The 27,012-nt window shown below is 34.4% G+C and overlaps 2 protein-coding genes across 2 annotated transcripts; one reads left to right on the top strand and one right to left on the bottom strand.

Moving 5' to 3' along the window:
- Positions 1-637: 637 nt before the first annotated feature.
- Positions 638-6,175, top strand: LOC121380931 (vesicle-trafficking protein SEC22a-like). The gene is made up of 6 exons (XM_041509972.1): positions 638-1,008; positions 1,977-2,140; positions 2,618-2,794; positions 3,486-3,610; positions 4,136-4,204; positions 4,814-6,175. Exons 1-6 carry the CDS (start codon positions 824-826, stop codon positions 5,012-5,014), a joined length of 921 nt encoding a protein of 306 aa, XP_041365906.1. The 5' UTR covers positions 638-823; the 3' UTR covers positions 5,015-6,175.
- Positions 6,176-9,552: 3,377 nt separating this feature from the next.
- LOC121380577 (PAT complex subunit CCDC47-like) lies at positions 9,553-26,825 on the bottom strand. Its single transcript, XM_041509454.1, has 13 exons — positions 26,801-26,825; positions 23,817-23,931; positions 23,254-23,381; positions 22,414-22,545; positions 21,924-22,098; positions 21,055-21,239; positions 19,979-20,080; positions 19,322-19,426; positions 18,013-18,095; positions 15,616-15,674; positions 13,698-13,807; positions 12,981-13,148; positions 9,553-12,218 (listed from the first exon to the last, which is right to left on the bottom strand). Exons 2-13 carry the CDS (start codon positions 23,929-23,931, stop codon positions 12,147-12,149), a joined length of 1,434 nt encoding a protein of 477 aa, XP_041365388.1. The 5' UTR covers positions 26,801-26,825; the 3' UTR covers positions 9,553-12,146.
- Between the last annotated feature and the right edge of the window lie 187 nt (positions 26,826-27,012).

Below are 27,012 nucleotides of genomic sequence, written 5' to 3'. Positions count from 1 at the left end.
AGCTGATATAATGATTATTTCTATTCAGTATAACACATAAATTCACCAAGTAATAATATTTTACAGATTACGCGTATAAATATATGTTTCCATAGTTTCTTATCAGTTTCGATAACATTAAACGCTTGGTTTGATCAATAGTTTAAAAATAAATGAAACTATACTACTATCTATCACATCTATATACATTATTGATCATTTGAGAAAGTTTAGACAAAACTAAAACTATAAATTTATTAACACATTCAAACTTGGCAGTGTGCAAAAACAGATTACTGTATTTGATACCTCATATTACTGTGCTCAAAGTCCAGTATTTTAAATAAAATAATAATTAATATACTGAATGACTAACAGATCTGTTGTATGAACATGATGAACGAATAAATCGAAGAATTGCGCCTAATTATGAACAAAAAAACACCCAACTAACTCGATAATATTTTCTATTAAAACAGACTGGATATTGCAGCTTCGATAAATCTGGAAATGTTTAATTCAAGTATGACTAATATAATGACAAACTGAAAGTGTACAATACAGTTATGATTTATATAGCGATAGTAGCACCGCTTATCAAAATAAAATCTTTTATTTTAAAGATAAATATTGTGTTCACTTCCTGTTACTAATTTTGTGTTATTTTGGATATTTTACACGTGTACATGTTGCTAAAATCAGTTCCATATGTTTTCTTTTTATGTGCATTCAATGTTTCATAAATAGGAATTAGAAAACTATAGTAGGACGTATATTTGTTTCCTAATTATACAGAATATTCCGTGACGACCGGCTCGAGTCACGGTGTGAACGGCCGTGTGCCATGATCTACTTTTCATTGATATCTCGAATAAGTGACGGTTTGCCACTTGCGGGTACGACAGACGTCTCTTACGAAAACGACGATCCTGACTTCAAGCTAGCTTACAAAGAACTGAAACGTGTTATACGCAAATGTGACAAATTCCCAGACCGATGTACATACACACCAAGCACATATTCCATCCAGTAAGGAAAAAAAACAGACATTAGAAATTAATTTTGTGTATTAAAAAAATAATTTTTTTTTTTTTTTTTTTAAATAGTGGTGATTTTGCAGTCGTTTAATGTATTCGGTAACCAAACAGAGTATATCTTTGCGGGAAGGGGAGACAAAACCCTCCAAAACTTTTGATTGTTCCCATTTATAAAGTAGGTTTTGTCAAGACAAAAGGCAAGATATTTAGAGAATAACTAATGAGCTATGAGAAATTATTAATTCTCTGTCGGGAGTGAATGAATGTTGTAAACCCAAGCCTTTGGTGAGGGTTTTACAACATTCATTCACAAGGGACAGGTAATTCATAACTCCTCATAGCGAGTTAGTTATTCTTTTTATTACCAATTGTCAATTTTAACTGATTTTTAATGTAAATATTCCTCTGCAGTCTACAACAAAACCATTGGTCATTACATCATATAATCGCATGCGCATTACATGACGTGATGTAAGTGATGTCATGACATAATTATTATAATAATAATTTTTTTAAGCCAAATAATATGATTCTATGCTACTAAAGCTGTTGTTTATAAAAATATACCATTTCATGTTTATGAAAAAAATGAGTCAAAATGTTTCTGTAAATCTTTGTAGAGCTTATAATGTACATGTGTAATCTGACTCATGAATGGAAACATTATATGAATGAAAGTAAAGTTCCAGCCGTGGAAAGCAACCAACCTAATGTCATGATTTTTTAAGCCAGCCAATCAGTGTTCGAAAAAATATTTCCCTCTATATTTGAGCCCATATGGGTAATAAAGGGGATTATCTTTGACAGTGATGATGTCAGCTTTTGTGTTTTGCACCCATGTTAAATTTTTGCATTTAGCTCCATTTCTTTTAACTTATAAATCCAAAACCAGTGAAACACATCTTTGCATCTACATGTAATTATAAATTTAAGCTATTAAAGTTTTTTGTTTTTTTCCAGTTTTATCAGTGCTCTAGGTTTGACATTTAGTGTCATTTGTGACTCATCATATCCTACAGTACTTGCCTTTTCCTTTCTTGATGAAATTCAGAAGGAATTCCTACAGCAGTATGAGACTGAAAAAAGAGAAAAAGCTACAAGACCGTACACATTTGTTGAATTTGGTAGGATGTCTTTGATCTATGATGCTTTTTGTTATTGAAATAATATTTTTGTAGTACAGGTAAGGTGGCCTAGCATCAATGTTTTTAAAGTTAACTGATACTATTTTTGTGCCACTGATGTAATTTGAAAAAAAATATATATACCTTGAGTTTTCACCAAAAAAGTTATAAACAAAAAAGGTTTGTTAACAACACTTTAACACATTAAAAATCTAGTAATAGACATCTTAAAATTTGTTTGAATAACTAATTGACTATTGGTAATAATTAATTTGCCTGACTAGATTAAAATTAGATACTACAATTTGAATGTTCTCATAGTAATACGTGTGTTAAAGCTTCATCAAATTATTTAACTAGTAAAACAAATCCCTGATCAACATGAGTTGATGCTTCAAATGTAATGCACTGACCAGGTGAACTGAAAATAAATGTATTCTATCAAGACTAAAATATTTTGTTGATGCTATTTTACAGATACATTCCTGCAGAAAGCCAAGACAAGATACAAACACCCACGCACCTTGACAACAAAGTTAGATTTGACCACTCTAAGTCAGGAAATTCGTTTACGGCCTCCGTACAACATCTCTCCAGAAGAAGTAAACCCTCCAGTTGGAAACTTTGTCCTATCTACCTCATTTCGTACATCAGGTAAATGGTGTGTTCTGAAATAGGAATGGCAATTACATGCCTCAGTCTTCCCAATGTATTTGTACATGGCACAGTCTTCTCAGGCTTTTTGCCAATGGCTCAGTCTTACCAATTTCATTCATTTAGCTCGTTCATGTAAATTAAAATAAAGTTTGTTTTGTATAACAACACCACTACAGCACATTGATTTATTAATCATCAGCTATTGGATGTCAAACATTTGGTCATATTGATATATAGTCTTAGAGAGGAAACCAGGTACTTTTTTTCATTTGCATCCCACAGATAGGATAGCATATACCACTGCCTTTGTCGTGGTGCACTGGCTTAAATGAGAAATAGACTGACCGTATATTACTGGGTGACATCCTGACCCTCTTGTAAATTAATTTTTGTTATTTTATGATGATAAAAAAAATTGATTGGCATATACAGCTACTTACATAAAATTGTTTGTTAATTTTATTAATTACATAATCTTTCTGTTTATAAGTCAATTGGTCATTACACAGAATATTTACTTCAGTATTCCATGGTACATTTCATATTTTGTGACATATTTGTAGTTGGAAAAATCTTGAATATTGTTTATCATAAATTAGCAGATGCTATTTGTAATTGATTTTCGTCGATGCATGATTAAATTTTTAAACTATGTTAAACTTACTGTCAGCTATTGAATGTGTTTCAGCTACATCACACAGACATTTTGTTCCACTTGGTTTGTTTGGCTGGGTAACTGTTGCAATGAATGTTTTCTGCTCATGTCTGAATCTTGCCCGAGCCATCTTGCTAATGAATGAAGGTCATATTGATGTGAGTTTTCTTTTTGTATTTTCTTACTTTATCACTTTTAATGGAATAAGATGACCAACTATTTTCACAGAAGGACAGATAAATAGACATAACTTTGTTCTTTCTGAATGTACAGGGGGAGGGTTTCGGGGGTTGAAACCTCCTGCTCCAAGCAAATTTAGTTTTTTACATATATTTTTGCAGTAATATGACTTGACCCTCATAAAAAAAAACATTACTTCTCACAGTACAGACCACCCTCATATCTGCCCAATTTCCTGTACATGTGCCCGATGTAGAGAAAGGAAATTTTGTGCTGGTCATTGTACTCCAAAACATATCTCGTATCAAATATAAATATTGTGTTATAATTTATACAACCAATATATCACATCTATTCAACAAGTGACAGGACAGTGTTTTAGTTATATACAAGCTTCTTTCTAATGTTATATTGTTGCTTATGAATGTTTGTAGCAACACTTAATAATATTGCTTTTAATTAATAAGTTTTAAATTTCACACTTTTTTTTCTCATAATTTCAGGATTTTGACAGTGAAGTTTACCAATTTGGCGCTCTGTTTCTATTATGCTGTTTATTTTTTTCTTACCAGGTATGATTTTTTTGTTTAGCATTCTTAATATTCAGACCTCCAACAAAATATTTCATTTGTATAATTACTTTTATATCATAATTTTATATACTACTATATAACTGTATAATATAACGAGGAAGCATAACAGTTACTGTAAATATTTAGTTTAAAACAGGATTCATTTATTACTATTATTTTTGGATTAAAAATGATATAACTTGTCAATTGTTTTAATACTAAATATATTTGAATATATAATTATGTTAATGAAAAAGTTTGTTTTGTTTAACATCACTAGAGCACATTGATTTATTAATCGGCTATTGGATGTCAAACGTTTGGTAAATTTAATATACAGTCTTAGAGAGGAAAACCGCTACATTTTTCCATTAGTAGCAAGGGATCTTTTATATGCACCATCCCACAGACAGGATAGCATATACCACAACCTTTGTTATACCAGTTGTGATGCACAGGCTGAAATGAGAAATAGCCCAATGGGCTCATCAATAGGGATTGATCCTAGACTGACCATGCATCATGCAAGCACTTTACCACTGGGCTACGTTCTGCCCCCTTTATGCTAATGATACACTAGGCTAAAATTGTTTAAACATTTATTTACAGGTGTATTTAATGTGCTGGCCAACAAACATGCGGAAGCCCCTAGCTTGTGCGACACTTGGAAGTATATGTCTATGTCAACTCTATTTGTGGGAACATCGGACTAGCATACAGATGCTTTTTCACATCACAGTCAGCTGTACAGCGACGTTCGTTATCTTCACGAGACAGATTCAGGAGAAGTTACCACAGTATAACTTGTAGCATCAGGCTTCATCTGAAACTGTCTCTTTTTTGTCGAAACATTCTTCACGCATTCCGAAGTGTACAAGACAAGAATCTCAGATGTTAAAGGTTGAACGGTGTAGGCCTACATATATTTGTGTATGTGCATTAGAGCAGATTACCTTTTTTAAAAATCTCAGCATTGATTACAACTTGTTTCTAGTCCTACTAAGGCCAACGATAGTCACTTTTCGCACCCTTTTGGCTTTGTACATAATAAATATAAGATATCTTACCGTAATTTCACTTCAAATAGTATAATATTTTACTTACAAGGTTTGCTTTAAACAGACACATGCTTTAGTAATTCTGAAACAAATTTTGATAGCAATTTTGTTTTGGAATTTTTTCAGTGTTCTGAAAACAGAAACATCACATAACCAGTTTATTATTGTAAGGAGATGCAAAGTGATATCAATGGCATACTGACTTCATTCAAATTCAGAATTTGCTATTTTATTACAATGCTTCCCACTTTAAAATAAAAACTGATCTACTTACCTTGACCTGTCAAAATATTGTGCAGACAAAGCAATTTACAGGTCGGCACATTTTTATTTTTCATAATTTTAGACAAGTTTTAAAACATGAAAAAAAAAAATAGTACCATTCATCAAATATCTCATATGAAAAAATTACTGTTGGATATGTTGCATTTATTGTGTATGAAGCAAAGACAAAGGTGCGGAGAGTGCCCGTCATCAACCTTAGTGCTATTTTTGCTTTACAATGGAGTCGGGTTCAAGTCCAGAAAAGTAGCATAAAAATTTAATTTGGCATCTTTAACAGGGCTATTTCAGGGTTAGTAAAAAAATTCATCAAATTATCTATGAAACTTAAAAAAGTGCAATTTTTATTTTTTTCCCCAAAATATATCAGTCGTTACAGGAAACTATTTCACCAAATTAAAATAAATTTGTTGTTATTTTTAAAATTTGATATTGGCAAATTATTGAAGTAGCCCTGCTTTAATAACATTAGTTTAGCTTCCAAGTCTTTTTAAGCAGTTAAAATGTATTTTGTGCTTATTTTTTGTGGAGGTGGCAGGTGAATTTCCTCGGTCTACATGTGGGACAAAAGATTGCAAACCATGTCATTTATCCTGAAATTGATTGTGCATTAAAATGTTATTTCATGTTAGGACTTTCCTGTTAAACCACGCTCGTTTTTTCATACGGGTGCATGCATATACATATGGGGTAAAACACTGCAACCTGTTCAAGCACTCATACTCTTTATGGGCATGTTTCTGAGGTGCTTTTTTAAAACCCACCCGATTATTACTACATAGTTTAACACTAACATTATTTCCACAACAAACGAACTATGGTTATTAGATACGAAGAAAAAAATTTGGATTACATTTTCTTTTTAATAGCCGATATTTTTACACATTTTGTTAATGATGTTTATTGTTATATGAATCTATATTTTACAATTGCTAATGATGTAAATATTTTTAAGCATACTTTTCAGTGTTTATTTTGTTTAATACACAGTGCCATCTAGCCCCCCTTTTTAGAAAAGGTTGGAATTCCATTTCAATTATTTTATACCAAAATGTTGAAAACGCACCACCCAATTTTCAGCCGTTATTATTCGTGTCAAGTTGCTATAAAGTTACAATAACCCTCTTTTAACCAATTTTTTGAGTTATTTATTACGAGAATACATCCAATTATATAAAACCATTAAAATGTAATATTTTTTCTTTGATTTTTTTTTTTTACTATTACAAATGTTGCTGGTGCATTTTCATTGGAATTCAGTATATAATTCTTGAAATTAATTAGCAGAAACTAAAGGACATTATTTAGTCAGTGGGATATCTAACTAACACAGTTATTGCACCACTTGATTTGTAGAATTAAGAAAAGTAACTTGCTGCCACTACGTAAAGGAAAGGTTTTATTTAGCGACACACTCTGTGGGTTGCTCATTCTGATTAAACAGCAAGGGGCCTTTTATAGGCAGAATCCCACAGACAGGATAACACATACCAGTGCAGAACGAGAAATAGCCCATAGGCCCACCAATGGGGATCGATCCTAAATCTACCATGAATCAAGCGAGTGCTTTACCACTGGGCTACGTCCCACCCTGGAACAGGAAATGGCCCAAGGGCTCACAAATGGGGATCGATCCTGACAGACCACATCAGGCGAGCGCTTCATCATTGGGCTATGTCGCACCTGCTACAACCATTTACATGTATGCGTTTTCTTCCAGCTGCAATTAATATTTTCCACATATACCGCAAGAGACAATAACCAAAACCACAAATATGCATGGTTTAAAAGTTTTATTCACATGTATGTAAAATTTATGATACAATATTCCATGATTCTTGGAGCTACACAATCTTCACTATAATTCCAATCAATCATCTTAGTTCATAAGAAATGTCAACAAATCATTACACCAAACTACCATAATAATAAATTAAGATGACGATATTTGTAATAACCACACTTCTCATATTCTCAAGAAATAACAGCAGGCTAGAATAAAATAGACTCAACAAATTGAGGAAGTCAATAAAAAAGAAAAAGAAATATAAAACGCCCCACCTTATTTGCAAGGATTTTGAAGGACTGCATAATTAAGATTTAAAATTTCTTACCAAAGCCATTGACACTAAGTGTCTGAAGTATGTACCTTTCTTGTTTTGCATCAAATTAATTTTTAAACTACCACAAACAATAGGATGACCAGAAATGCATTGGATTTGTCAAAATTGATAATCTATGCAAAAAGTTGCAAGTAAAAGTAATGAGTAAATGGTAAAAAACCTGTAATATCCAAAAAATGTTTTATACTGACTGATAACTAGGGTCAGTGTCTCTAACTTGATAGAACGCCATGTTATTGACAATAGTAATATGAAAGTAATCTGGTACCCTACTTAATGCTTTGTTTGGCAAATACGCTAACTGATTATCTGTCTACATATATGGAAGGAACTGAATTAAATGAATGTTTAATGACACCCCAGCATGAACAATAAATCAGCTTTTGGTTTTTCGATAAATCAAATGAAAGGAAAGAAAGAAAGAAATGATTTATTTAACGACGCACTCAACACATTTTATTTTACGGTTATATGGCGTCAGACATATGGTTAAGGACCACACAGATTTTGAGAGGAAACCTGCTGTCGCCACTACATGGGCTACTCTTTCCGATTAGCAGCAAGGGATCTTTTATTTGCACTTCCCACAGGCAGGATAGCACAAACCATGGCCTTTGTTGAACCAGTTATGGATCACTGGTCGGTGCAAGTGGTTTACACCTACCCACTGAGCCTTGCGGAGCACTCACTCAGGGTTTGGAGTCGATATCTGGATTAAAAATCCCATGCCTAGACTGGGATCCGAACCCAGTACCTACCAGCCTGTAGACAGATGGCCTAACCACGACGCCATCGAGGCCGGTCAAATGAAAAAAAACATTTCTTGTAATAATGTCACATACATGCGGGATGCCAACATGAACTACCAATGGGCACTATCATTCCAGATGAGGCTATTGGCTAGTACAAGATAAAAAAACCCCAAAATAAACTGTTGATACAGAGTATTTAAAATGCTGATTCATCAGATCATTTATTTTACAAGACAATTATTACATTTTAATATGCACAACATAGAGATCATACCAGGTGAAAAAGGTTTAAAAGTCAACATGTTTTTAGAATAATATTAAATGAAAGGATCAAAGCCTTGGTGTATCAATATTTTTGTCAACTTTTTAACACTAAACAAAACATCTTTCATTATGTTGATTAAACACATTTCAATAAAACATCATAATTTGCGCAACTGATGGTTCTGACTTGGTGATATTAAAATAGGCCTACTCTCCAAAAATAATGGATTCAGAATATAATACATTCCACAATAGGATAAAGTACATGATACAAATAACTTTTTTACAAACTGGTTCTGTGGGTAGCGGCATCACTTACTGTAACAATGAGCTAATCACACATACAGGGCTTCTAGATTATGGTAGCCCCACTCCCATGGCTAGTGATATCAGTGTTGGGCTAGTAAATAACTACTATAACTAGCCCAACGGCTAGTGCCAAAAAACCCCACTCCAAACTACCTAGTCAAATGCTGCATTTAAGTCTTATTTTGTAAATATAAATATCCTGCCCTCCTTCCCACCCCCAATCTAAGGTGGTTTTTCGAGCTCTATCTCCCTCTTTATGTGACATATCGGATTATTACTACATGTATTAGTAAAATTGTATTTATTTAAAGTAGGGCTACTGAATTTTTAATCATGGCTAGTACATTTTTTAAATCACTGATTCCATGGCTAGTGAATGTTTATTAAATTCTATAAGCCCTGCCTCATAGCCCGATGGTTAGTCAAATCACTTAAACATTCCAAGTACACGATTTCCGATTATCCGCATCGGTTGAAATGTTCAGTGAAATATTAATCCATACTAAGCATGGAAGTTTCTTGCCACTTTTTAAGAAAGTGAAAAAAAATAAAACATTGAAAACAGCATGCCTATAAATTCATTGTGACAAATAGGAAACTGAAACACTAAACACACCTTCATAATATATATAAAATTCACAAGGGTCTAAAACAAAATACAATGGTAAATAAACATATTTCAAAATCAAACTTTCCCCACCTTGTTGATATGAAATATAACGAGAAAACCTTGAAAGTAATAAAATTTAATATTTAATAAATAAAACAATAAAAAACACTGATTAGAATATGACATTCTGCCTTTATAATCAAACAAAGCTATCATCAATCGTGAACTATATCGACCCCATGTATCCGCAGGTAACAACTAGTGACTAGTATGTTACACTAAGTTATTATGAACATACCGTTAGCTCCAAACCCTTGTAATTACTGAAGTATTAATATCAAATGTCATTTAATATTAACTTGAAAACCATAACAGGAAATAAAAAAGAATCAAAACGTAAGAAAACCCCCACCCTTTAGTGTTGTGTATGCTAAATAATGTTTAACTAGCAGAATACTATTAATAAAACAGAATTTGGCCAAGAAAAAACCCATTTATATAATAAATTTTAACTTAAAATGTGTCAATGATCAATACCAATCATATCAAAGCTGATGCTAAATTAAAAATAAACATCTCCCATGAAAACTAGACGTAAAAAAACACTTACAATTTCCATAAAAGAAATGTCTTAAAAATGTATCTTCTCGTATTGAGAAAATCACTGAAAGTTCTGTTCTAGCCACGAAGGCTAGACGAATGTTGTAATATTTTATACAGCAAGGTGGGCACACATACCTGACTCGGTTCTTTGACAGCCACATTAGGCAATCATTCATTTGTATACACAATGACTATATTATGTTTTCTTGATAAAACAAAATTATTTCCATGGTGACAGTCACTGTCCACAGTAGGCAAAGATATGCATGATTCAATGTCTTAGACTAATAATAATGGCAGTACTAAAGGAGACAATGTCTTATACCTGTAATGTGGACAGTATTAGAGGAATCAATGTCTTAGACCATCTTAGACCAGTAATGTGTGTGGTATTAGAGGAGTCAATGTCTTAGACCATCTTAGACCAGTAATGTGTGTGGTATCAGCGTCAATGTCTTAGACCAGTAATGTGTGTGGTATTGGAGGAGTCAATGTCTTAGACCAGTAATGTGGGTGGTATTGGAGGAGTCAATGTCTTAGACCAGTAATGTGGGTGGTATTGGAGGAGTCAATGTCTTAAGACTAGTAATGTGGACAGTATTAGAGTCAATGTCTTAGACCAGTAATGTGGACAGTATTAGAGGATTCAGTGTCTTAGACCAGTAATGTGGACATTATTAGAGGCGTCAATGTCTTAGACCAGTAATGTGGGCAGTATTAGACTTAGAGGAGTCAATGTCTTAGACCAGTAATGTGTGTGGTATTGGAGGAGTCAATGTCTTAGACCAGTAATGTGTGTGGTATTGGAGGAGTCAATGTCTTAGACCAGTAATGTGGGTGGTATTGGAGGAGTCAATGTCTTAGACCAGTAATGTGGGTGGTATTGGAGGAGTCAATGTCTTAAGACTAGTAATGTGGACAGTATTAGAGGAGTCAATGTCTTAGACCAGTAATGTGGACAGTATTAGAGTCAATGTCTTAGACCAGTAATGTGGACAGTATTAGAGGATTCAGTGTCTTAGACCAGTAATGTGGACAGTATTAGAGGCGTCAATGTCTTAGACCAGTAATGTGGGCAGTATTAGTCTTAGAGGAGTCAATGTCTTAGACCAGTAATGTGTGTGGTATTGGAGGAGTCAATGTCTTAGACCAGTAATGTGGACAGTATTAGAGGATTCAGTGTCTTAGACCAGTAATATGGGCAGTATTAGTCTTAGAGGAGTCAATGTCTTAGACCAGTAATGTGGGTGGTATTGGAGGAGTCAATGTCTTAGACCAGTAATGTGGACAGTATTAGAGGATTCAGTGTCTTAGACCAGTAATGTGGGCAGTATTAGACTTAGAGGAGTCAATGTCTTAGACCAGTAATGAGGTCAGTATTAGAGGCGTCAATGTCTTAGACCAGTAATGTGGACAGTATTAGAGGCGTCAATGTCTTAGACCAGTAATGTGGATAGTATTAGACTTAGAGGAGTCAATGTCTTAGACCAGTAATGAGGTCAGTATTAGAGGAGTCAATATCTTAGACCAGTAATGAGGTCAGTAGTAGAGGAGTCAATGTCTTAGACCAGTAATGAGGTCTGTATTAGAGGAGTCAATGTCTTAGACCAGTAATGAGGTCAGTATTAGAGGAGTCAATATCTTAGACCAGTAATGAGGTCAGTAGTAGAGGAGTCAATGTCTTAGACCAGTAATGAGGTCTGTATTAGACCATTAATAACACATTATTAAAGTCAATGTCTTAGACCAGTTAAGTGGGCAGTATTAGATGAGTAAGTAATGTGGGCAGTTTTGTAGAAGTCAATGTCTTAGATTAATAATGAAGGCGGCCTTGCCCCAGTAATGAGGGCAATATTAGCCCAGTAATGAGGGCAATATTAGCCCAGTAATGAGGGCAATATTAGCCCAGTAATGAGGGCAATGTCTACACACCATCACACACTACATGGCCTTCATCTTCATCATCTTCATCTTGGGCTGCTTCTTCTTCATCTCTCTGCGACTCTCACGATCCTGGTGGAAATAAAACACATACTGTCAGAAACATGCGACTTTAGTCTTCAGATCATAAAAATGTCAAAAATGTTAACATACAAGGAAAGAATACTGATAACAGAATTATCATACTAATAATTAATACAAGTGTTTCTTCCAACTTTCTAGCCTTATCTGGGTTCTTCTCATTCATAAAAATATTTCTTTCACCATCAGCTTTAATCTTATGGTGATGAAATGTTTTAAAACGTCAGTATACAAAGAAAGAGAATGCTGATAACAGAAGTATGATAATACACGTCTTACTTCCAGCTTTCTCGCCTAATTTGGGTTCTTTCCATTGATAACAATACTTCATCGACTTTCAACTTTACAAATATCAACATACCAGGAAGAGAATGCTGATAACATAACTATGATAATACAAGTCTTATTTCCAGCTTTCTGGCATACACCGAAGTAATTTTCATTGATAACATCATTAACTTTAATCTTAAGATGAATATTTTGAAAAAGTCAATATACAAGAAAGGAGAATGCTGGTAATATCAGGTCTTTGGATTTCATGGCAACGATCGTTTCCGGTACCGTGTCAGTAAAATTACAGAACCAAAATTTTGTTTCCCATGATAATTACATCGAGTACATCTATTCAACAAAAATAATATTAAAAAGTTTCTGATGGGTTCCCATGATCACAAGACACGGAACTGTAAAAGTGTTCCTCATGAAGTTTAAATCCTATGGCCTGTGATATAATCATGCTAATACAAGTCTTACTTCCAGCTTTCTGGCCTTATCGGGATCCTCCTCATTCATGAGCCGTTCCTTCTCGACTCGTTTCTTCTCCTCGCGGCGAGCCTGGGCGGCCTCCTGGCGCTGGGCGTGTGTGGCCTTCAACAACTGCTCCTCTGCTTTATGGCGTTTCTTCTCCGCCTTCATCTTGCCCTGATCGTCAAAATACAAACATTATATCTCATACAGCTCTGCGGATAATTAGAAAGGACAGTATTCCTGTGAAATAATATTTGTAATCAGATTACTCCCGATTTTCCACAATAAAATCTATAGTTGAGCACTGCCATGTGCATAGTCCATCTAAGTATTGCTAAAGCTGCACTGATCCCAAGAAACTGAAGTATCTTCTAAGTTCAAGGGCCATAACCAGGGCACACCCTGTATATTGCCATATTAGCCAACTGCTAATTTTTATAAAAGAAATTTTTGTATCAAATGGCCATCACTCTAATACATACCTGAGCCGAAGGCAAACAAGTCGAGCTTCCGTTCCGAACAGAGTAAGATTTGTGGAGAGGTTCAGAAAAGTTTGAAATAAAGATGCTCAGAGGCGTATTTTCAGAGCAATTTAGTCTTGTATATTGTGGATGATGAACTAGTTTTTTTAAAAGTCGACAACAGAATTTATTTTTGACAACACATGCTGCACCCTCTCACAAAAACCGCACACACAGGGCATGGTTTAAAAAGCAGGAATACCTCGCGTGTGAGCTGAAATCTGCCGGCCTTGTCCATGAAGTAGAAGACAAGCTGCATTAGTGGTTTGATGAGCTCCATGTCCGATGTCTTCGTCTTGCCTTTACCCGGAACTGGAAACAAAACAAATATACACTGTCAAACACAAAGGAAAGTTAAATTTATTTTCTTTAAAACACTACCACTGAAGCACACTGATTTATTTATCATCGGCTACTGGATGTCAAACATGTGGTAATTTTGACACAGTCTTAGAGAGGAAATGGGCATGGCAGTCCTATAGACAGTGCAGGAATGATGAAATAGTCTTGTGTCGTGCTCACATCGGTCATACTTACTTGACTCATTCATTCATCTTGAAGAAGGATCCTCCACCTCAGTGTGAGCACTGTCAGACATTTTGGTGGAGTGTAATCATGTGGAAAAAAACTAGAAAAGATATATTTGGTCATAGAAATGTGATGGAATTGTAATATTGACTTGTGGATATTTGTATATAATTATTGTTTTATATTAATGCATTGGTTTTATTTGTTTTCATGTAATTAATTATTTTATTTCCATAAACAGGTAATGAATTACAACAGATTGTGTACCTTTAATTAATTTATTCTTAATGACAAGTTGATTACTATTTTCAGGTATCTTGGCTTGTTACAAATTGCACAAGCATGTATGACACCTTGCACAATTTAGTAACAATAGCACTATCACCCATACGCCGCGCCTGTCCTATTGTTTCCAGCTTGGGTACTTTGTAAGCTGATGTGGTTTTAGTGTTCTTGTCTGAAGTGGTAGCTTACTATATATAGTTCACTGTTTTCTTAAATACTGGTGTACGTCTGGTATTGTGGTCCACATTATAGTTTGCTCTTCTGAGTTAATACTTCATGTTTGCTTAATTTATTGAAGATATCCACAGGGAAGATTTAAGATACATCAATCCTTTTAAGTGTGACCAGTTCCATTTGCCCTGGTGTCACATACTTAGATGATAAAAATGGAAACTATTGTCAGCCATTAAAGAGCCTTTAACCCAAAACAATGCAGTTGTCATTTATTCCAAAACGATGATGCTACTACAGAATCATTTCTATTCCATCCAGAATTTTTATTGCAATTTGTTCATGATATTGACTTTTATTCTAAATTTTAATTTTACTTATGTGATATTTGTATTTTTTGCACAGTTCTTTACACTGTGTCTTAATTTAACTATTTAATTTTTATATTGATGTTGATTATCACTTAATGTTTTGCACTTACCATAGTTTGACATCGAATAGCCGATGTATTTTTGTGCTGGGGTGTTGTTAAACATCTATTTTATTCTAGGAAACCCACTACATTTGTCCATTAGTAGTAAGCGATCTTTTATATGCACCATTCCACAGACAGGATAGCACATACCACTGGCTTTGACATACCAGTTGTGGTGCACTGGCTGGAACGAGAAATAGCCCAATGGGGATGATCCTAGACCGATCGCACATAAAGTGAGCGGTTTAGCACTGGGCTACATTACGCTCCTCAAGAGAAAGTTAACATATGCATAATTTTAAGTTGATCAATTATTCAAAACAAAAACATTTATGCTTTTATTTTATATATGAAATATTTGTAAAAGTATAACTGACGATCGTGTTCCCTATACATGAAACGAGTCAGAAATCCATGACCAAACACTCTGAAGTGGTCATACTAAGCTAAAAGCAAAAGCTGATGTGGAAAATGACAAGTGTGTCACAGATGGTCACAAGAGACAAACACCTCACATGGTAAAAGAAATTGAAAGACAGAAGCTGCTATTAAATCAGGAGAAGAAATGAGATGAAATTCAAAGGACGGAAAGGAAAGGGATCAGTGTTATTAGAAGTTTTTATATAAATATTTTAAAATCTGTGGACACATTACTACATACCATTGAAGCAAAAGAGGAGGACGGCCTTGGCCACAGGAACTTTAGCTGGTTGAGAATCGCTGGAAAGAGAAAACAATTTCACTGAAAACAAACCAGTCTCCGATAACGAGTGAAAGCAGGTGATCATTAAGGTAACCAACATGAGGCAACAGATAATGGTCATTTAGTAACACAATAAATTAAATGTTAAAATGCATAAACTAGAAATAAGATGGAGAATTTTTCTTTTTTACATCACTAGAGCCAAGGAATTTAAGATGGATAAAGCAGCAATATGGATAAAGCTTTATTGACAGTAATAATTGACAGTTCTTATTTACAAACAAGAATATGTACTCATTGTAACTAACATTAGACAATTCCAGGACAAAGACTAAGGAAAGACATTGTCAGACTATGTAACCGTACTACACTTTACTTGGGGTCAGAGCCAGAACTAGGATACAAACTGGCTCCTGGTTTTACTACTACAACATGAAGACTGGTAAACACATAGTAAAACGAACTGACTTACTCCTGGTTTTACTACTACTACTACTACTACATGAAGACTGGTAAACACATAGTAAAACGAACTGACTTACTCCTGGTTTTACTACTACTACTACATGAAGACTGGTAAACACATAGTAAAACGAACTGACTTCCTCCTGGTTTTACTACTACAACATGAAGACTGGTAAACACATAGTAAATCGAACTGACTTCCTCCTGGTTTTACTACTACAACATGAAGACTGGTAAACACATAGTAAATCGAACTGACTTACTCCTGGTTTTACTACTACTACATGAAGACTGGTAAACACATAGTAAATCGAACTGACTTACTCCTGGTTTTACTACTACTACAACATGAAGACTGGTAAACACATAGTAAATCGAACTGACTTACTCCTGGTTTTACTACTACTACATGAAGACTGGTAAACACATAGTAAATCGAACTGACTTACTCCTGGTTTTACTACTACTACTACTACATGAAGACTGGTAAACACATAGTAAATCGAACTGACTTCCTCCTGGTTTTACTACTACAACATGAAGACTGGTAAACACATAGTAAATCGAACTGACTAACTCCTGGTTTTACTACTACTACTACATGAAGACTGGTAAACACATAGTAAATCGAACTGACTTCCTCCTGGTTTTACTACTACAACATGAAGACTGGTAAACACATAGTAAATCGAACTGACTTCCTCCTGGTTTTACTACTACAACATGAAGACTGGTAAACACATAGTAAATCGAACTGACTTCCTCCTGGTTTTACTACTACAACATGAAGACTGGTAAACACATAGTAAATCGAACTGACTTCCTCCTGGTTTTACTACTACAACATGAAGACTGGTAAACACATAGTAAATCGAACTGACTTCCTCCTGGTTTTACTACTACAACATGAAGACTGGTAAACACATAGTAAATCGAACTGACTTCCTCCTGGTTTTACTACTACTACTACATGAAGACTGGTAAACACATAGTAAAACGAACTGACTTACTCCTGGTTTTACTACTACTATTACATGAAGACTGGTAAACACATAGTAAAACGAACTGACTTACTCCTGGTTTTACTACTACTACTACTACATGAAGACTGGTAAACACATAGTAAAACGAACTGACTTACTCCTGGTTTTACTACTACTACTACATGAAGACTGGTAAACACATAGTAAATCGAACTGACTTCCTCCTGGTTTTACTACTACAACATGAAGACTGGTAAACACATAGTAAATCGAACTGACTTCCTCCTGGTTTTACTACTACTACTACATGAAGACTGGTAAACACATAGTAAATCGAACTGACTTCCTCCTGGTTTTACTACTACAACATGAAGACTGGTAAACACATAGTAAAACGAACTGACTTACTCCTGGTTTTACTACTACAACATGAAGACTGGTAAACACATAGTAAAACGAACTGACTTACTCCTGGTTTTACTACTACAACATGAAGACTGGTAAACACATAGTAAAACGAACTGACTTACTCCTGGTTTTACTACTACTACTACTACATGAAGACTGGTAAACACATAGTAAATCGAACTGACTTACTCCTGGTTTTACTACTACTACTACATGAAGACTGGTAAACACATAGTAAAAGAACTGACTTCCTCCTGGTTTTACTACTACAACATGAAGACTGGTAAACACATAGTAAATCGAACTGACTTACTCCTGGTTTTACTACTACTACTACATGAAGACTGGTAAACACATAGTAAAACGAACTGACTTCCTCCTGGTTTTACTACTACAACATGAAGACTGGTAAACACATAGTAAAACGAAATGACTTACTCCTGGTTTTACTACTACAACATGAAGACTGGTAAACACATAGTAAAACGAACTGACTTACTCCTGGTTCTTGGGTCCAGAGAACTGGTCTGAGAAATGAATGTACTCTACCAGCCCTTCATATTTAGTCAGGGCCTGGCAAACCTGAAAAACATTGCAAAAACTTTAAACAAGAATTCCATAGAATAAAATACCATGCCTACCATAAATTGATTCAATGAAAAAAGTAACTAGTTGTAACATTCAGAATTAATCTAGTTTAAAAAAAGAAAAGATTGGAAGTTAATTAAATTTATATTAAAAAAAGAAGACAAAAAGTTGTCCTTTATAAGCATGCATTGAGATGAACACTCATAAATACAAGTTTCATAGATCTAGGACTAGTAATTTGGGAGACATGAAACATAAAAACGTAATCTTGAAGCTAAATGCTAAATTCAGATTAAGTCACAGCTGATGTCATTAGCAAAATAATACATATATCTTGATTATTGACTCTGTCAAGGCATGACACCGGCCTCGGTGGCGTCGTGGTAGGCCATCGGTCTACAGGCTGGTAGGTACTGGGTTCGGATCCCAGTCGAGGCATGGGATTTTTAATCCAGATACCGACTCCAAACCCTAAGTGAGTGCTCCGCAAGGCTCAATGGGTAGGTGTAAACCACTTGCACCGACCAGTGATCCATAACTGGTTCAACAAAGGCATGGTTTGTGCTATCCTGCCTGTGGGAAGCGCAAATAAAAGATCCCTTGCTGCCAATCGGAAGAGTAGCCCATGTAGTGGCGACAGCGGGTTTCCTCTCAAAATCTGTGTGGTCCTTAACCATATGTCTGACGCCATATAACCGTAAATAAAATGTGTTGAATGCGTCGTTAAATAAAACATTTCTTTCTTTCTTTCTGTCAAGGCATGATCAAAAATGTACAATATATTCTTGAATCTGAACCAATGTACCAAACACTAGTCATGAAAAACATTGTCATTCGAGGATAATTTTTTTACTTTTAAATAAAAAAAAAGAAGAAAAAAAGGAGTGAAATTATGGGTCCACCAAACAGGGCTAGAAACGGCCAGTGGCCATGTTGCCAAATGCAACTAATGTCCTATTTGGGTGACTTAAATATTTTAAAAATAAAGGCATTAGTCGCCCAAATGATATCTATATCATATGAGCCACTATTAATATTTGTATTCCACATTAAAATCTTGCTTGTGGTTCGCTTACAGTAATTTGCCAAAATGCATTATTATTTTTTGGGATACCATATTTTTTGGCAAGTTTCGAACCCTGCCAAATTATCCCTAATAGACAACAAAACCTTTTATGATGAACCAAATGTAATCTTCAAAAATCATTACTTTTACTTACCTTCTTGTCCAATATTGCAGTGGTAACTTCACCCATTTCCGTTAAAATCTGGTAGCTGGTTGGAATATCAAATTTTTCTACAGTCTTCTTCTCTGTAAAATAATTCTGAAACAAGAAGGGCAAAATGGATTCTGACACAATACATCACTTTAAAAATAGTGTGGCTGCATATATCATATGTATCTATGTAGCATATTTATTTCGCCAAATGGATCTTAGAATCTGAGTAAGATTATCAATATTATCTAATTTGTATAGCTTTAAAACATCAACCTAATAATTAACAATCTCTCTGTACAGATATTAAATGGGATGTAAATGACAAAGTAACAATATCCTTGCATTTATGAAACATAAGTACCACTAACTGGGCTTCGATCGAGGGCATTCATCAAATCAGTTGTTTTGTTAATAACATACTACATTGTACAATGTTATTGAGGACATTTTGCCCATTTTTAAAATTAATTATAAACTGGTAAATTAATCAATCAACCACTTAAAAATTGGAAACACTAGTTGTTTTAAGCTTAGCAGTTAGAACTGATTGAAAAGTGGAATATACTGGAGGAAATGGCAGGGGGAAACGTACAATTTATTCCACTGAAAGTAAAAATGTAATTTAACTGAGCTAAGTTAGAAATAAAGTGAACATACAAGATCCAACATGTCTTTGTGAAGCTTCCCAGCGATCTTTTTGTTAGCCACTGCAAAGACGAACTTCTCCATTACAGATTTATCCATATCAACTGTGATAATCTGTAAAGCAAATGATACATGAGACAATTAGAAACAGTCAGAAAGATAAACAAATAACTAAAATATGACATATGTTACAAAATAAATACACAAGACTACTTTAAATTGTACCCTGGTCAAGTTTTCAAACATACATGTGAACTTAAAGTTAAAGTTTGTTTATGAAAAACATTTGGTAATTCTGACTTGCATTCTGATTTTTTCATTAGCAGCAAGCAATATTTTATATGCACTTTCCCACATATGTTAACATGTGCCTAAGACAGATGTGTCTGAACTTCAAGTTGACAAAGGCACATAAATAGTGTAACCTACACCCTACCATCAAAAATAAAATGTATTTTAAAGTGAGACCACTGTCGTCACACAGAAATAAAATATTAATAAAATAAAATAATTTTTTTTAAAAGGTGACTCCACACATAACAATTATTAATCAATATAAAAATAGTATAAACCGCCATTTTAAAAAAACAAAAAATAAAGCTCATTTTAACAGTGGCCATGAACAAAATCAGATATTAATGAATGCATTAACAGGGTTCAACAAATCCATTAGTCCTCTGGGTCCAGGCTAGTGAATTTTTGGTCTAGGCAAGTGGAAATTATAAACTGTATTACTTTAATAATGCATAGAGCACTAGCATGTGATAGAAATAAACCCAATTTTTCATTAGTCCCCCGGAAAACTACATTTAGAAATTTACTTGTCTGTCAGTATTTCCACTTGTCCAAATAAATGATATGTCTTATTCAAGTATAAAGATGATGTTTTTCATTTCTCAAAATAAAACTGCACTGAACATTTTTACTTGTCCACTGGACAACCAAGGAGATGTACATTTTGCTTTTCCGACAAGTGCTTATTTTGAACACTGATAGCCAAAGCTTCTGTGAAGGATGGTGACTTTCTTAAACATTTATCAAACATTTATCTCAATGGTCAAATATTGACACTATTAGTGAAACCGCACCACTTGGTCCGACGCAGGCTTGAACATTCTGAGCAGCGTGTTGATGAGATCTTGTCGCTTCAACAGCTTCAGTTCCACCAACATTCCTTCCACACAAACTCGACCGCTGCACCACAGGGCATAGATGTTCTCCGACTCCTTTATTAGGGTACCTGACGAAACCTCCTTAGATGTACCATCGTCGCCTGCAAGATCAACAGTCATCTTTAATACAGGGATATGCAAGTTTGTTCAAAGACGACGATAAAGATAAATACAGCTTATTAATGTTTTTGTTTTTTTTACAAAATTGTGTGCTTGAAAAACTGTCTGCACATTTTTACTCGAGAAAGATTTGTGATAGATATTTATTCTTACATGATGACAACTTTTGTTGCCTGATCCAAACTAACAAGTTACTGTAAGAAAAGGTAAAACGGTTCACTGAAGCAGTCCTTGAAATTCAGGTCATCTTCCAACAGCAATTTAGTACCAGAGAACATTTTGTTCAGTATCGCGTTGCGATTCTTTACACAAGTTTCAGGGATCACTACACAATTTTAAAACACTAAACAGTAGTTGCTAATCAATTTTCAGATGACTAGAAATATTGCTAATCAAGATTTTGAAAACAAAATGTTCCCTGGTACAGATAATAACATAGTAAATACGCCATCGCAAATCACTTATGAAACAGCTTTAGCAAATTCACTATTGATTGTCATTGTGAATTTCAAGGACTGTCAAACCTCACCCAGTTTGTAAAGGAAAGAAAATCCACAGTAAACCCAGACTATATGATATATTATTTGTGCAGAGCAGACTATGATTACATTGCGCGCAACACAGTCATTCCAATGGGTGGTATTAATTAGATAAACAACTCTTACCGACAATTGAAAAATTACTTTCCAACATGTCTCTGTGTGCACTGAGCCAAGCCTGGGCCAACTTGCTGTTCTTTGTCTTTCCAGCCAAGAAGTTGAGAAAGTATACGCCCAGTCCAGCGATCATCAACATCTCGAGGTAGAAACTGTCCCAGTTTGTGCGCAGGTGTAACGGTACCTTATAAAAACAAGAATTACGCAGAATTAAATGGCTTGCCTACTATAAACCTTTTTTGGTGTATTGTGATGAACACTGATATATGCTAATATAAACCAAGTTTTAATGACCCAGAACTTATGACTTGTGAGTGAGAAACTGATATAAATGTGAAACTTTAACGCTGCCACCACACAAGTAATACATGTTTGTACCTCACATTGTTACTTTATAAAGGCAAGACCATCACTGCCCATGTGTTAAGGAAATAATGTATAACATGTAAAACTGTAAAAGTTATGGCACAAACCTTTGATATAGCATCTTATTTATTACCTTTGCCATCTCGAGATCAGGTAATTTTTCTTGAGATTTGCCTTTTCTTGGACTCTGATCCTTGTCAAAGCCTTCAAATTCATCTTCGTCATGAAGATGTTCAAACTCTTCATCATCCGGTTCTTCTTCAGTCTAGCAGAAATAAAAACAAACAACAACAGTGAATTACAGTGAACATAAATGATATCAATTACAGTGAACATAAATGATATCTACTCACATAATAACAGTGATTTACTCCATAAATAACAACATATTTACTCTACATAACAGTTAATTACCCACATACCAACTATTTTCTAAGTTTTATCTAATAATATATTACAACATTTTGATGCGGATTCTTTATCTTTTTTTATTGTGTTAAAAAATGTATGACTTTCCACTACCCAATGAAAACTTCTACCAATTTTTGATTACTTCCACAAGAACTGTATAAATCAAGGAAGGAAATGTTTTATTTAATGACACACTCAACACATTTTATTACGGTTATATGGTGTCAGACATATGGTTAAGGACCACACAGATATTGAGATAGGAAACCTGCTGTCGCCTCTTCATGGGCTACTATTTTCGATTAGCAAGAATCTTTTATATGCACCATCGCACAGACAGGATAACACATACCATGGCCTTTAATATACCAGTTGTGGTGCACTGGCTGGAGCGAGAAATAGCCCAATGGGCCCACCGACGGGGATCGATCCCAGACTGACTGCGCTTCAAGCGAACGCTTTACAACTGGGCTACACCCTGCCCCTACAACCCAGTGAAAACTTCCATAAGTTTTGATGACTGTATGAATCGTGTCAAGTGAAGGAAACAACAACAACAAACCTCCACTACAGCTTCTTCCTCATCCTCCTCCTCTTCGTCCTGACCACTCCGAGACTCGTCCGGCGATACTCGGCTTTTCTTACTGTCACCATCTACAGGCTTCTCTTCAGTAATGGTGGCTTCATCATCTGATTTCAGTAGAAATAAATGATATATGACAGTAAATGGGCAAAACAAAGAATGATTTCATGTATCTTGTATGACGTCATACGGCAAATGCATTGCTAGGTTGACAATACTCGATTTGCGTATACAAAAATGGAATAAATAATGATTTTCCGACTATTCCTGTAGAACTGCAGGATAAAAGAAATAACTGGTTACTGTCTTAAGATATTGGCTTTATCCTGCTCAGGTCGAATGGCAGAGTGTCGCTGCATTCACCATTCTAACCTTCGCAGGATAAAGGCGATATCTTAAGACAGTAACCAGTTATTCCCTACATGTATGTACCCAGTGATGTCATATAAAAATACTGCATAAATGCCAAGTAGTTGTATCAAAATGGTGTTGATATCTCTTGTAGTAATCGCAATCAGTATGAAAATATGTTGTCAAGTTACCTTCATCAAACTCTTCAAATTCTGCGAACTCATTGTCTTCTGGAGGATTGTTGATTGTGTGGCCCAACCTGACCACCAACAGAACAAGAAGAGCTATCCAAAAGCACCTCATCATCTACAAACATAAACAGACACACACAATTACAGATCGGCAGAGGTATACATGTATATCACAATTAAAAAAAAAAGGTTACATAGAATAACACAGGGATAGCTCTGAGTGAGCAGAATCGTCAGCGAAATTATCTATTAAACTAAAAAAACCTACAGAATCCCAGTTAATTTATACCAAACTATCAATTATTACACGTGTATGAAATTATTTCGCAATCTAGGGCTCGAACTTACGAATTTGTCACCCACAGCATTTAAACAAAAAATTGCTGTGGATGAAACGGCCCACCGACAGCAATTTTAAGTCTGCCTATGGCAATATTTTTAAAAGGTGATTTTTTACAGCAAATAAATATGACTGAAAGGTTATTTTGTTGCCTGTAGACACATTTCAAATGCACAAATGTTAAATACTGGCAGATAATGTACACCAGATATATTCACTTTGCTGTTGTTGAGGAGTTTTACCGATGACACAGGTCTCTCCCCCGATTCCTACAGGCCTGGCTTACATTGCATTAATAATTTATTTATTATTTATGATTATATATTTATAATTTTCTAATTAATTGAATGAAATAAGCAAAATAAACACTACGCTTCTTATATTTTGTTCAATGCACAATAGCATCTCTAACAAAATATAACACATGTATAAAATATAACACAAGATAGACTGTCCACAAGGCATTTGTAAAGTTTACCATTGGTTATAATTTGGAAATTGGGCTCTATCGGATAATCGGTTATACCAGTTATTAGCATAAATTTGACATGCACCGGGGCTATGCAATTAAGCGGATTTGACTGTATATGTTTTATCCATCGAACAAGTTGTATGGAAACATCAAAACATGTCACTGGAAATAAATATAGCTGTACATTTTATACAGTTTTGGGGATGTCAAATTAATACTGAATATTAATTAAAAAATATATCGATGCCATTATAAATTGTCTGTAAATATTTGTTAAAATTGGGGGTTTTGAACATTTTAAAGCCTCCAGGTAAATGAATGTATAGTTTTTATGCATGATTTTTTTTTTTTTGTGTGGCTTCAATTCACTTGTTTTTAGAATTACATGTCTTGATCGGCTGATGAAATAAACAGTCACACTCTAGTTTTGTGTTATCTCACATATCGGAAAACAATTTTAGATTTTTTAGGAAATTATGATTAGTTTGCTGTCCTGATAATGCTGGGCGTCCCTGCAGGTCCTAATTTGGAAATAAAAAGTACAAGAAGTCACCCACACTGTGTGACATTGAGCATGTCTGTGTTTTCGCGTCTGTTATGTGATTTTGTTTTTGAAATTGGATTAGGTCCAAAATATTATGGCGACTATGACTTCTCAGTACAGCTAATACAGGGCTAGCTCTGGCACTTGCCCCTTGAAAACAATTAAATAATTTTATTTTAATTTGGCAAAATAATTTCATGTAATATTACTAATAATTGATATTTTGTTTGAAAATAACTGTCTTAATTACAAATCGTTACCAAAATGGTCCCTTAACAAAACATGAGTTAGTTTCATCAACGTCCCTAACTGCCTTGTGCCTCCACTTCCGTTCACTTTGTTTTCTCATGCACGGTTCGCGCAATAAACATCCAATTTGTTGTCATCGGCATGTCGTTCATTTATGAGGTTTACAATTATTATTATTAATTTTCTTCAGTTCAGGAACATTTTCATAAACAATAAAGTTCAGACAAGTAAGTATCTAAATACAAACTTTACAAACCCCTAAAACCATTAATTTTACTAAGTTTTTTTTTTTTTATTCCTTAAAATTACCAATATCCGGTCCACACGACTTGTAGAAATTGACTTAAAATGGGGAAAGATGAATTAACATTTGGTGCGGGTCACATGACCTCCCACGTGTCAGATCAACAAGGCCAAAGCATTTAATTTTTATGATTTTTAAGACCCCTGTTGTTAGAATTTGTTTTCAATTATTATATTCAATCTGCAAAAAGTATGCTACATTTTTGTGCCTCTATTTTAGTGAATAGTATTCATAATCCATTCATAACAATTGTAAATAATTTTGAGTGTATTTAAAAATTGTGTTAATTAAGAATCAAATCATTAAAAATATGATATTTTACAAACTATTCACTGGTATAAATGTAATGCCCGTCAGTATTGACATCAAGTGTTAGCAATGTGTGTTGATAAAACGCGGACCGAATCAGAATGCTTGACAAATTGAATTTTTCCTTTTTAAAAAATATTAAACTAAATGTTCGTCAACTGTGCATAGTTAAGAAACATAATTTTTTTTTCATGTAAGTGGCCTTAAAAATGGAAAATGACAAACCGCACATGTGTGTTATGATACTTTTTGCAAACATGCGCCTGAATGCAGTTAGAAACGTCACTCTTTCCTGTTTACCGGAGGGTGTTTTACTTTTATTTACTAAAATGGATTTGTTTTACATCCACATAGTTGATTTTTTTTACGTTAATTGATTGTAATGATAAGTAATCTATTTTGTTTCACGTATCATAGCTGAAAAATGTAGAATAGTATTTCTGTAAATATCACATTCATGTTTTTGTCGTTTGGTGAACACAGTTTGGGGCATCAATGGTATGTTTAGTATGGAAGTGGAGCTAATGGACCATCATTCTAGCATGGGATAAAGGTGCAGGATGACCAAACATGTTTGGGGTGAGTTGGTTTTGGGGCTAATGAACCATCATTTAAACTTTTATTGTATTTTTCAGCTCCCCACCCACGCTAACCATCATCAAATACAGTTAACCAAAGAAAAGAAACCATACATTAATTTATGACAAAATTAGGATGGAAAAAATATTATTTATAAACAAAAATCTATAAAATAACCCACGCTCACCACAATCCGGAAATACAGGAAGTATAGTCGTGACCCCTATCGGTTATTATCAAATTGGTCTCACAATACAATTTATTAATGATTCCTTAATAATGTTTTATTGTTTACATTTTAATTAGCATATACGCTTATTAACAAAATCATCTACGAAAACATTTAGGGAAAAATTTAGGGAAGGCATTGTTTTGAGTTACACATGTACACGTATTTTA

Source organism: Gigantopelta aegis, chromosome 9 (assembly GCF_016097555.1).
Source record: "Gigantopelta aegis isolate Gae_Host chromosome 9, Gae_host_genome, whole genome shotgun sequence".
Lineage (NCBI taxonomy): Eukaryota > Metazoa > Mollusca > Gastropoda > Neomphalida > Peltospiridae > Gigantopelta > Gigantopelta aegis.
The sequence above is the reverse complement of the archived record's forward strand: the minus strand, read 5'-3'. Positions and strand labels throughout refer to the sequence as shown.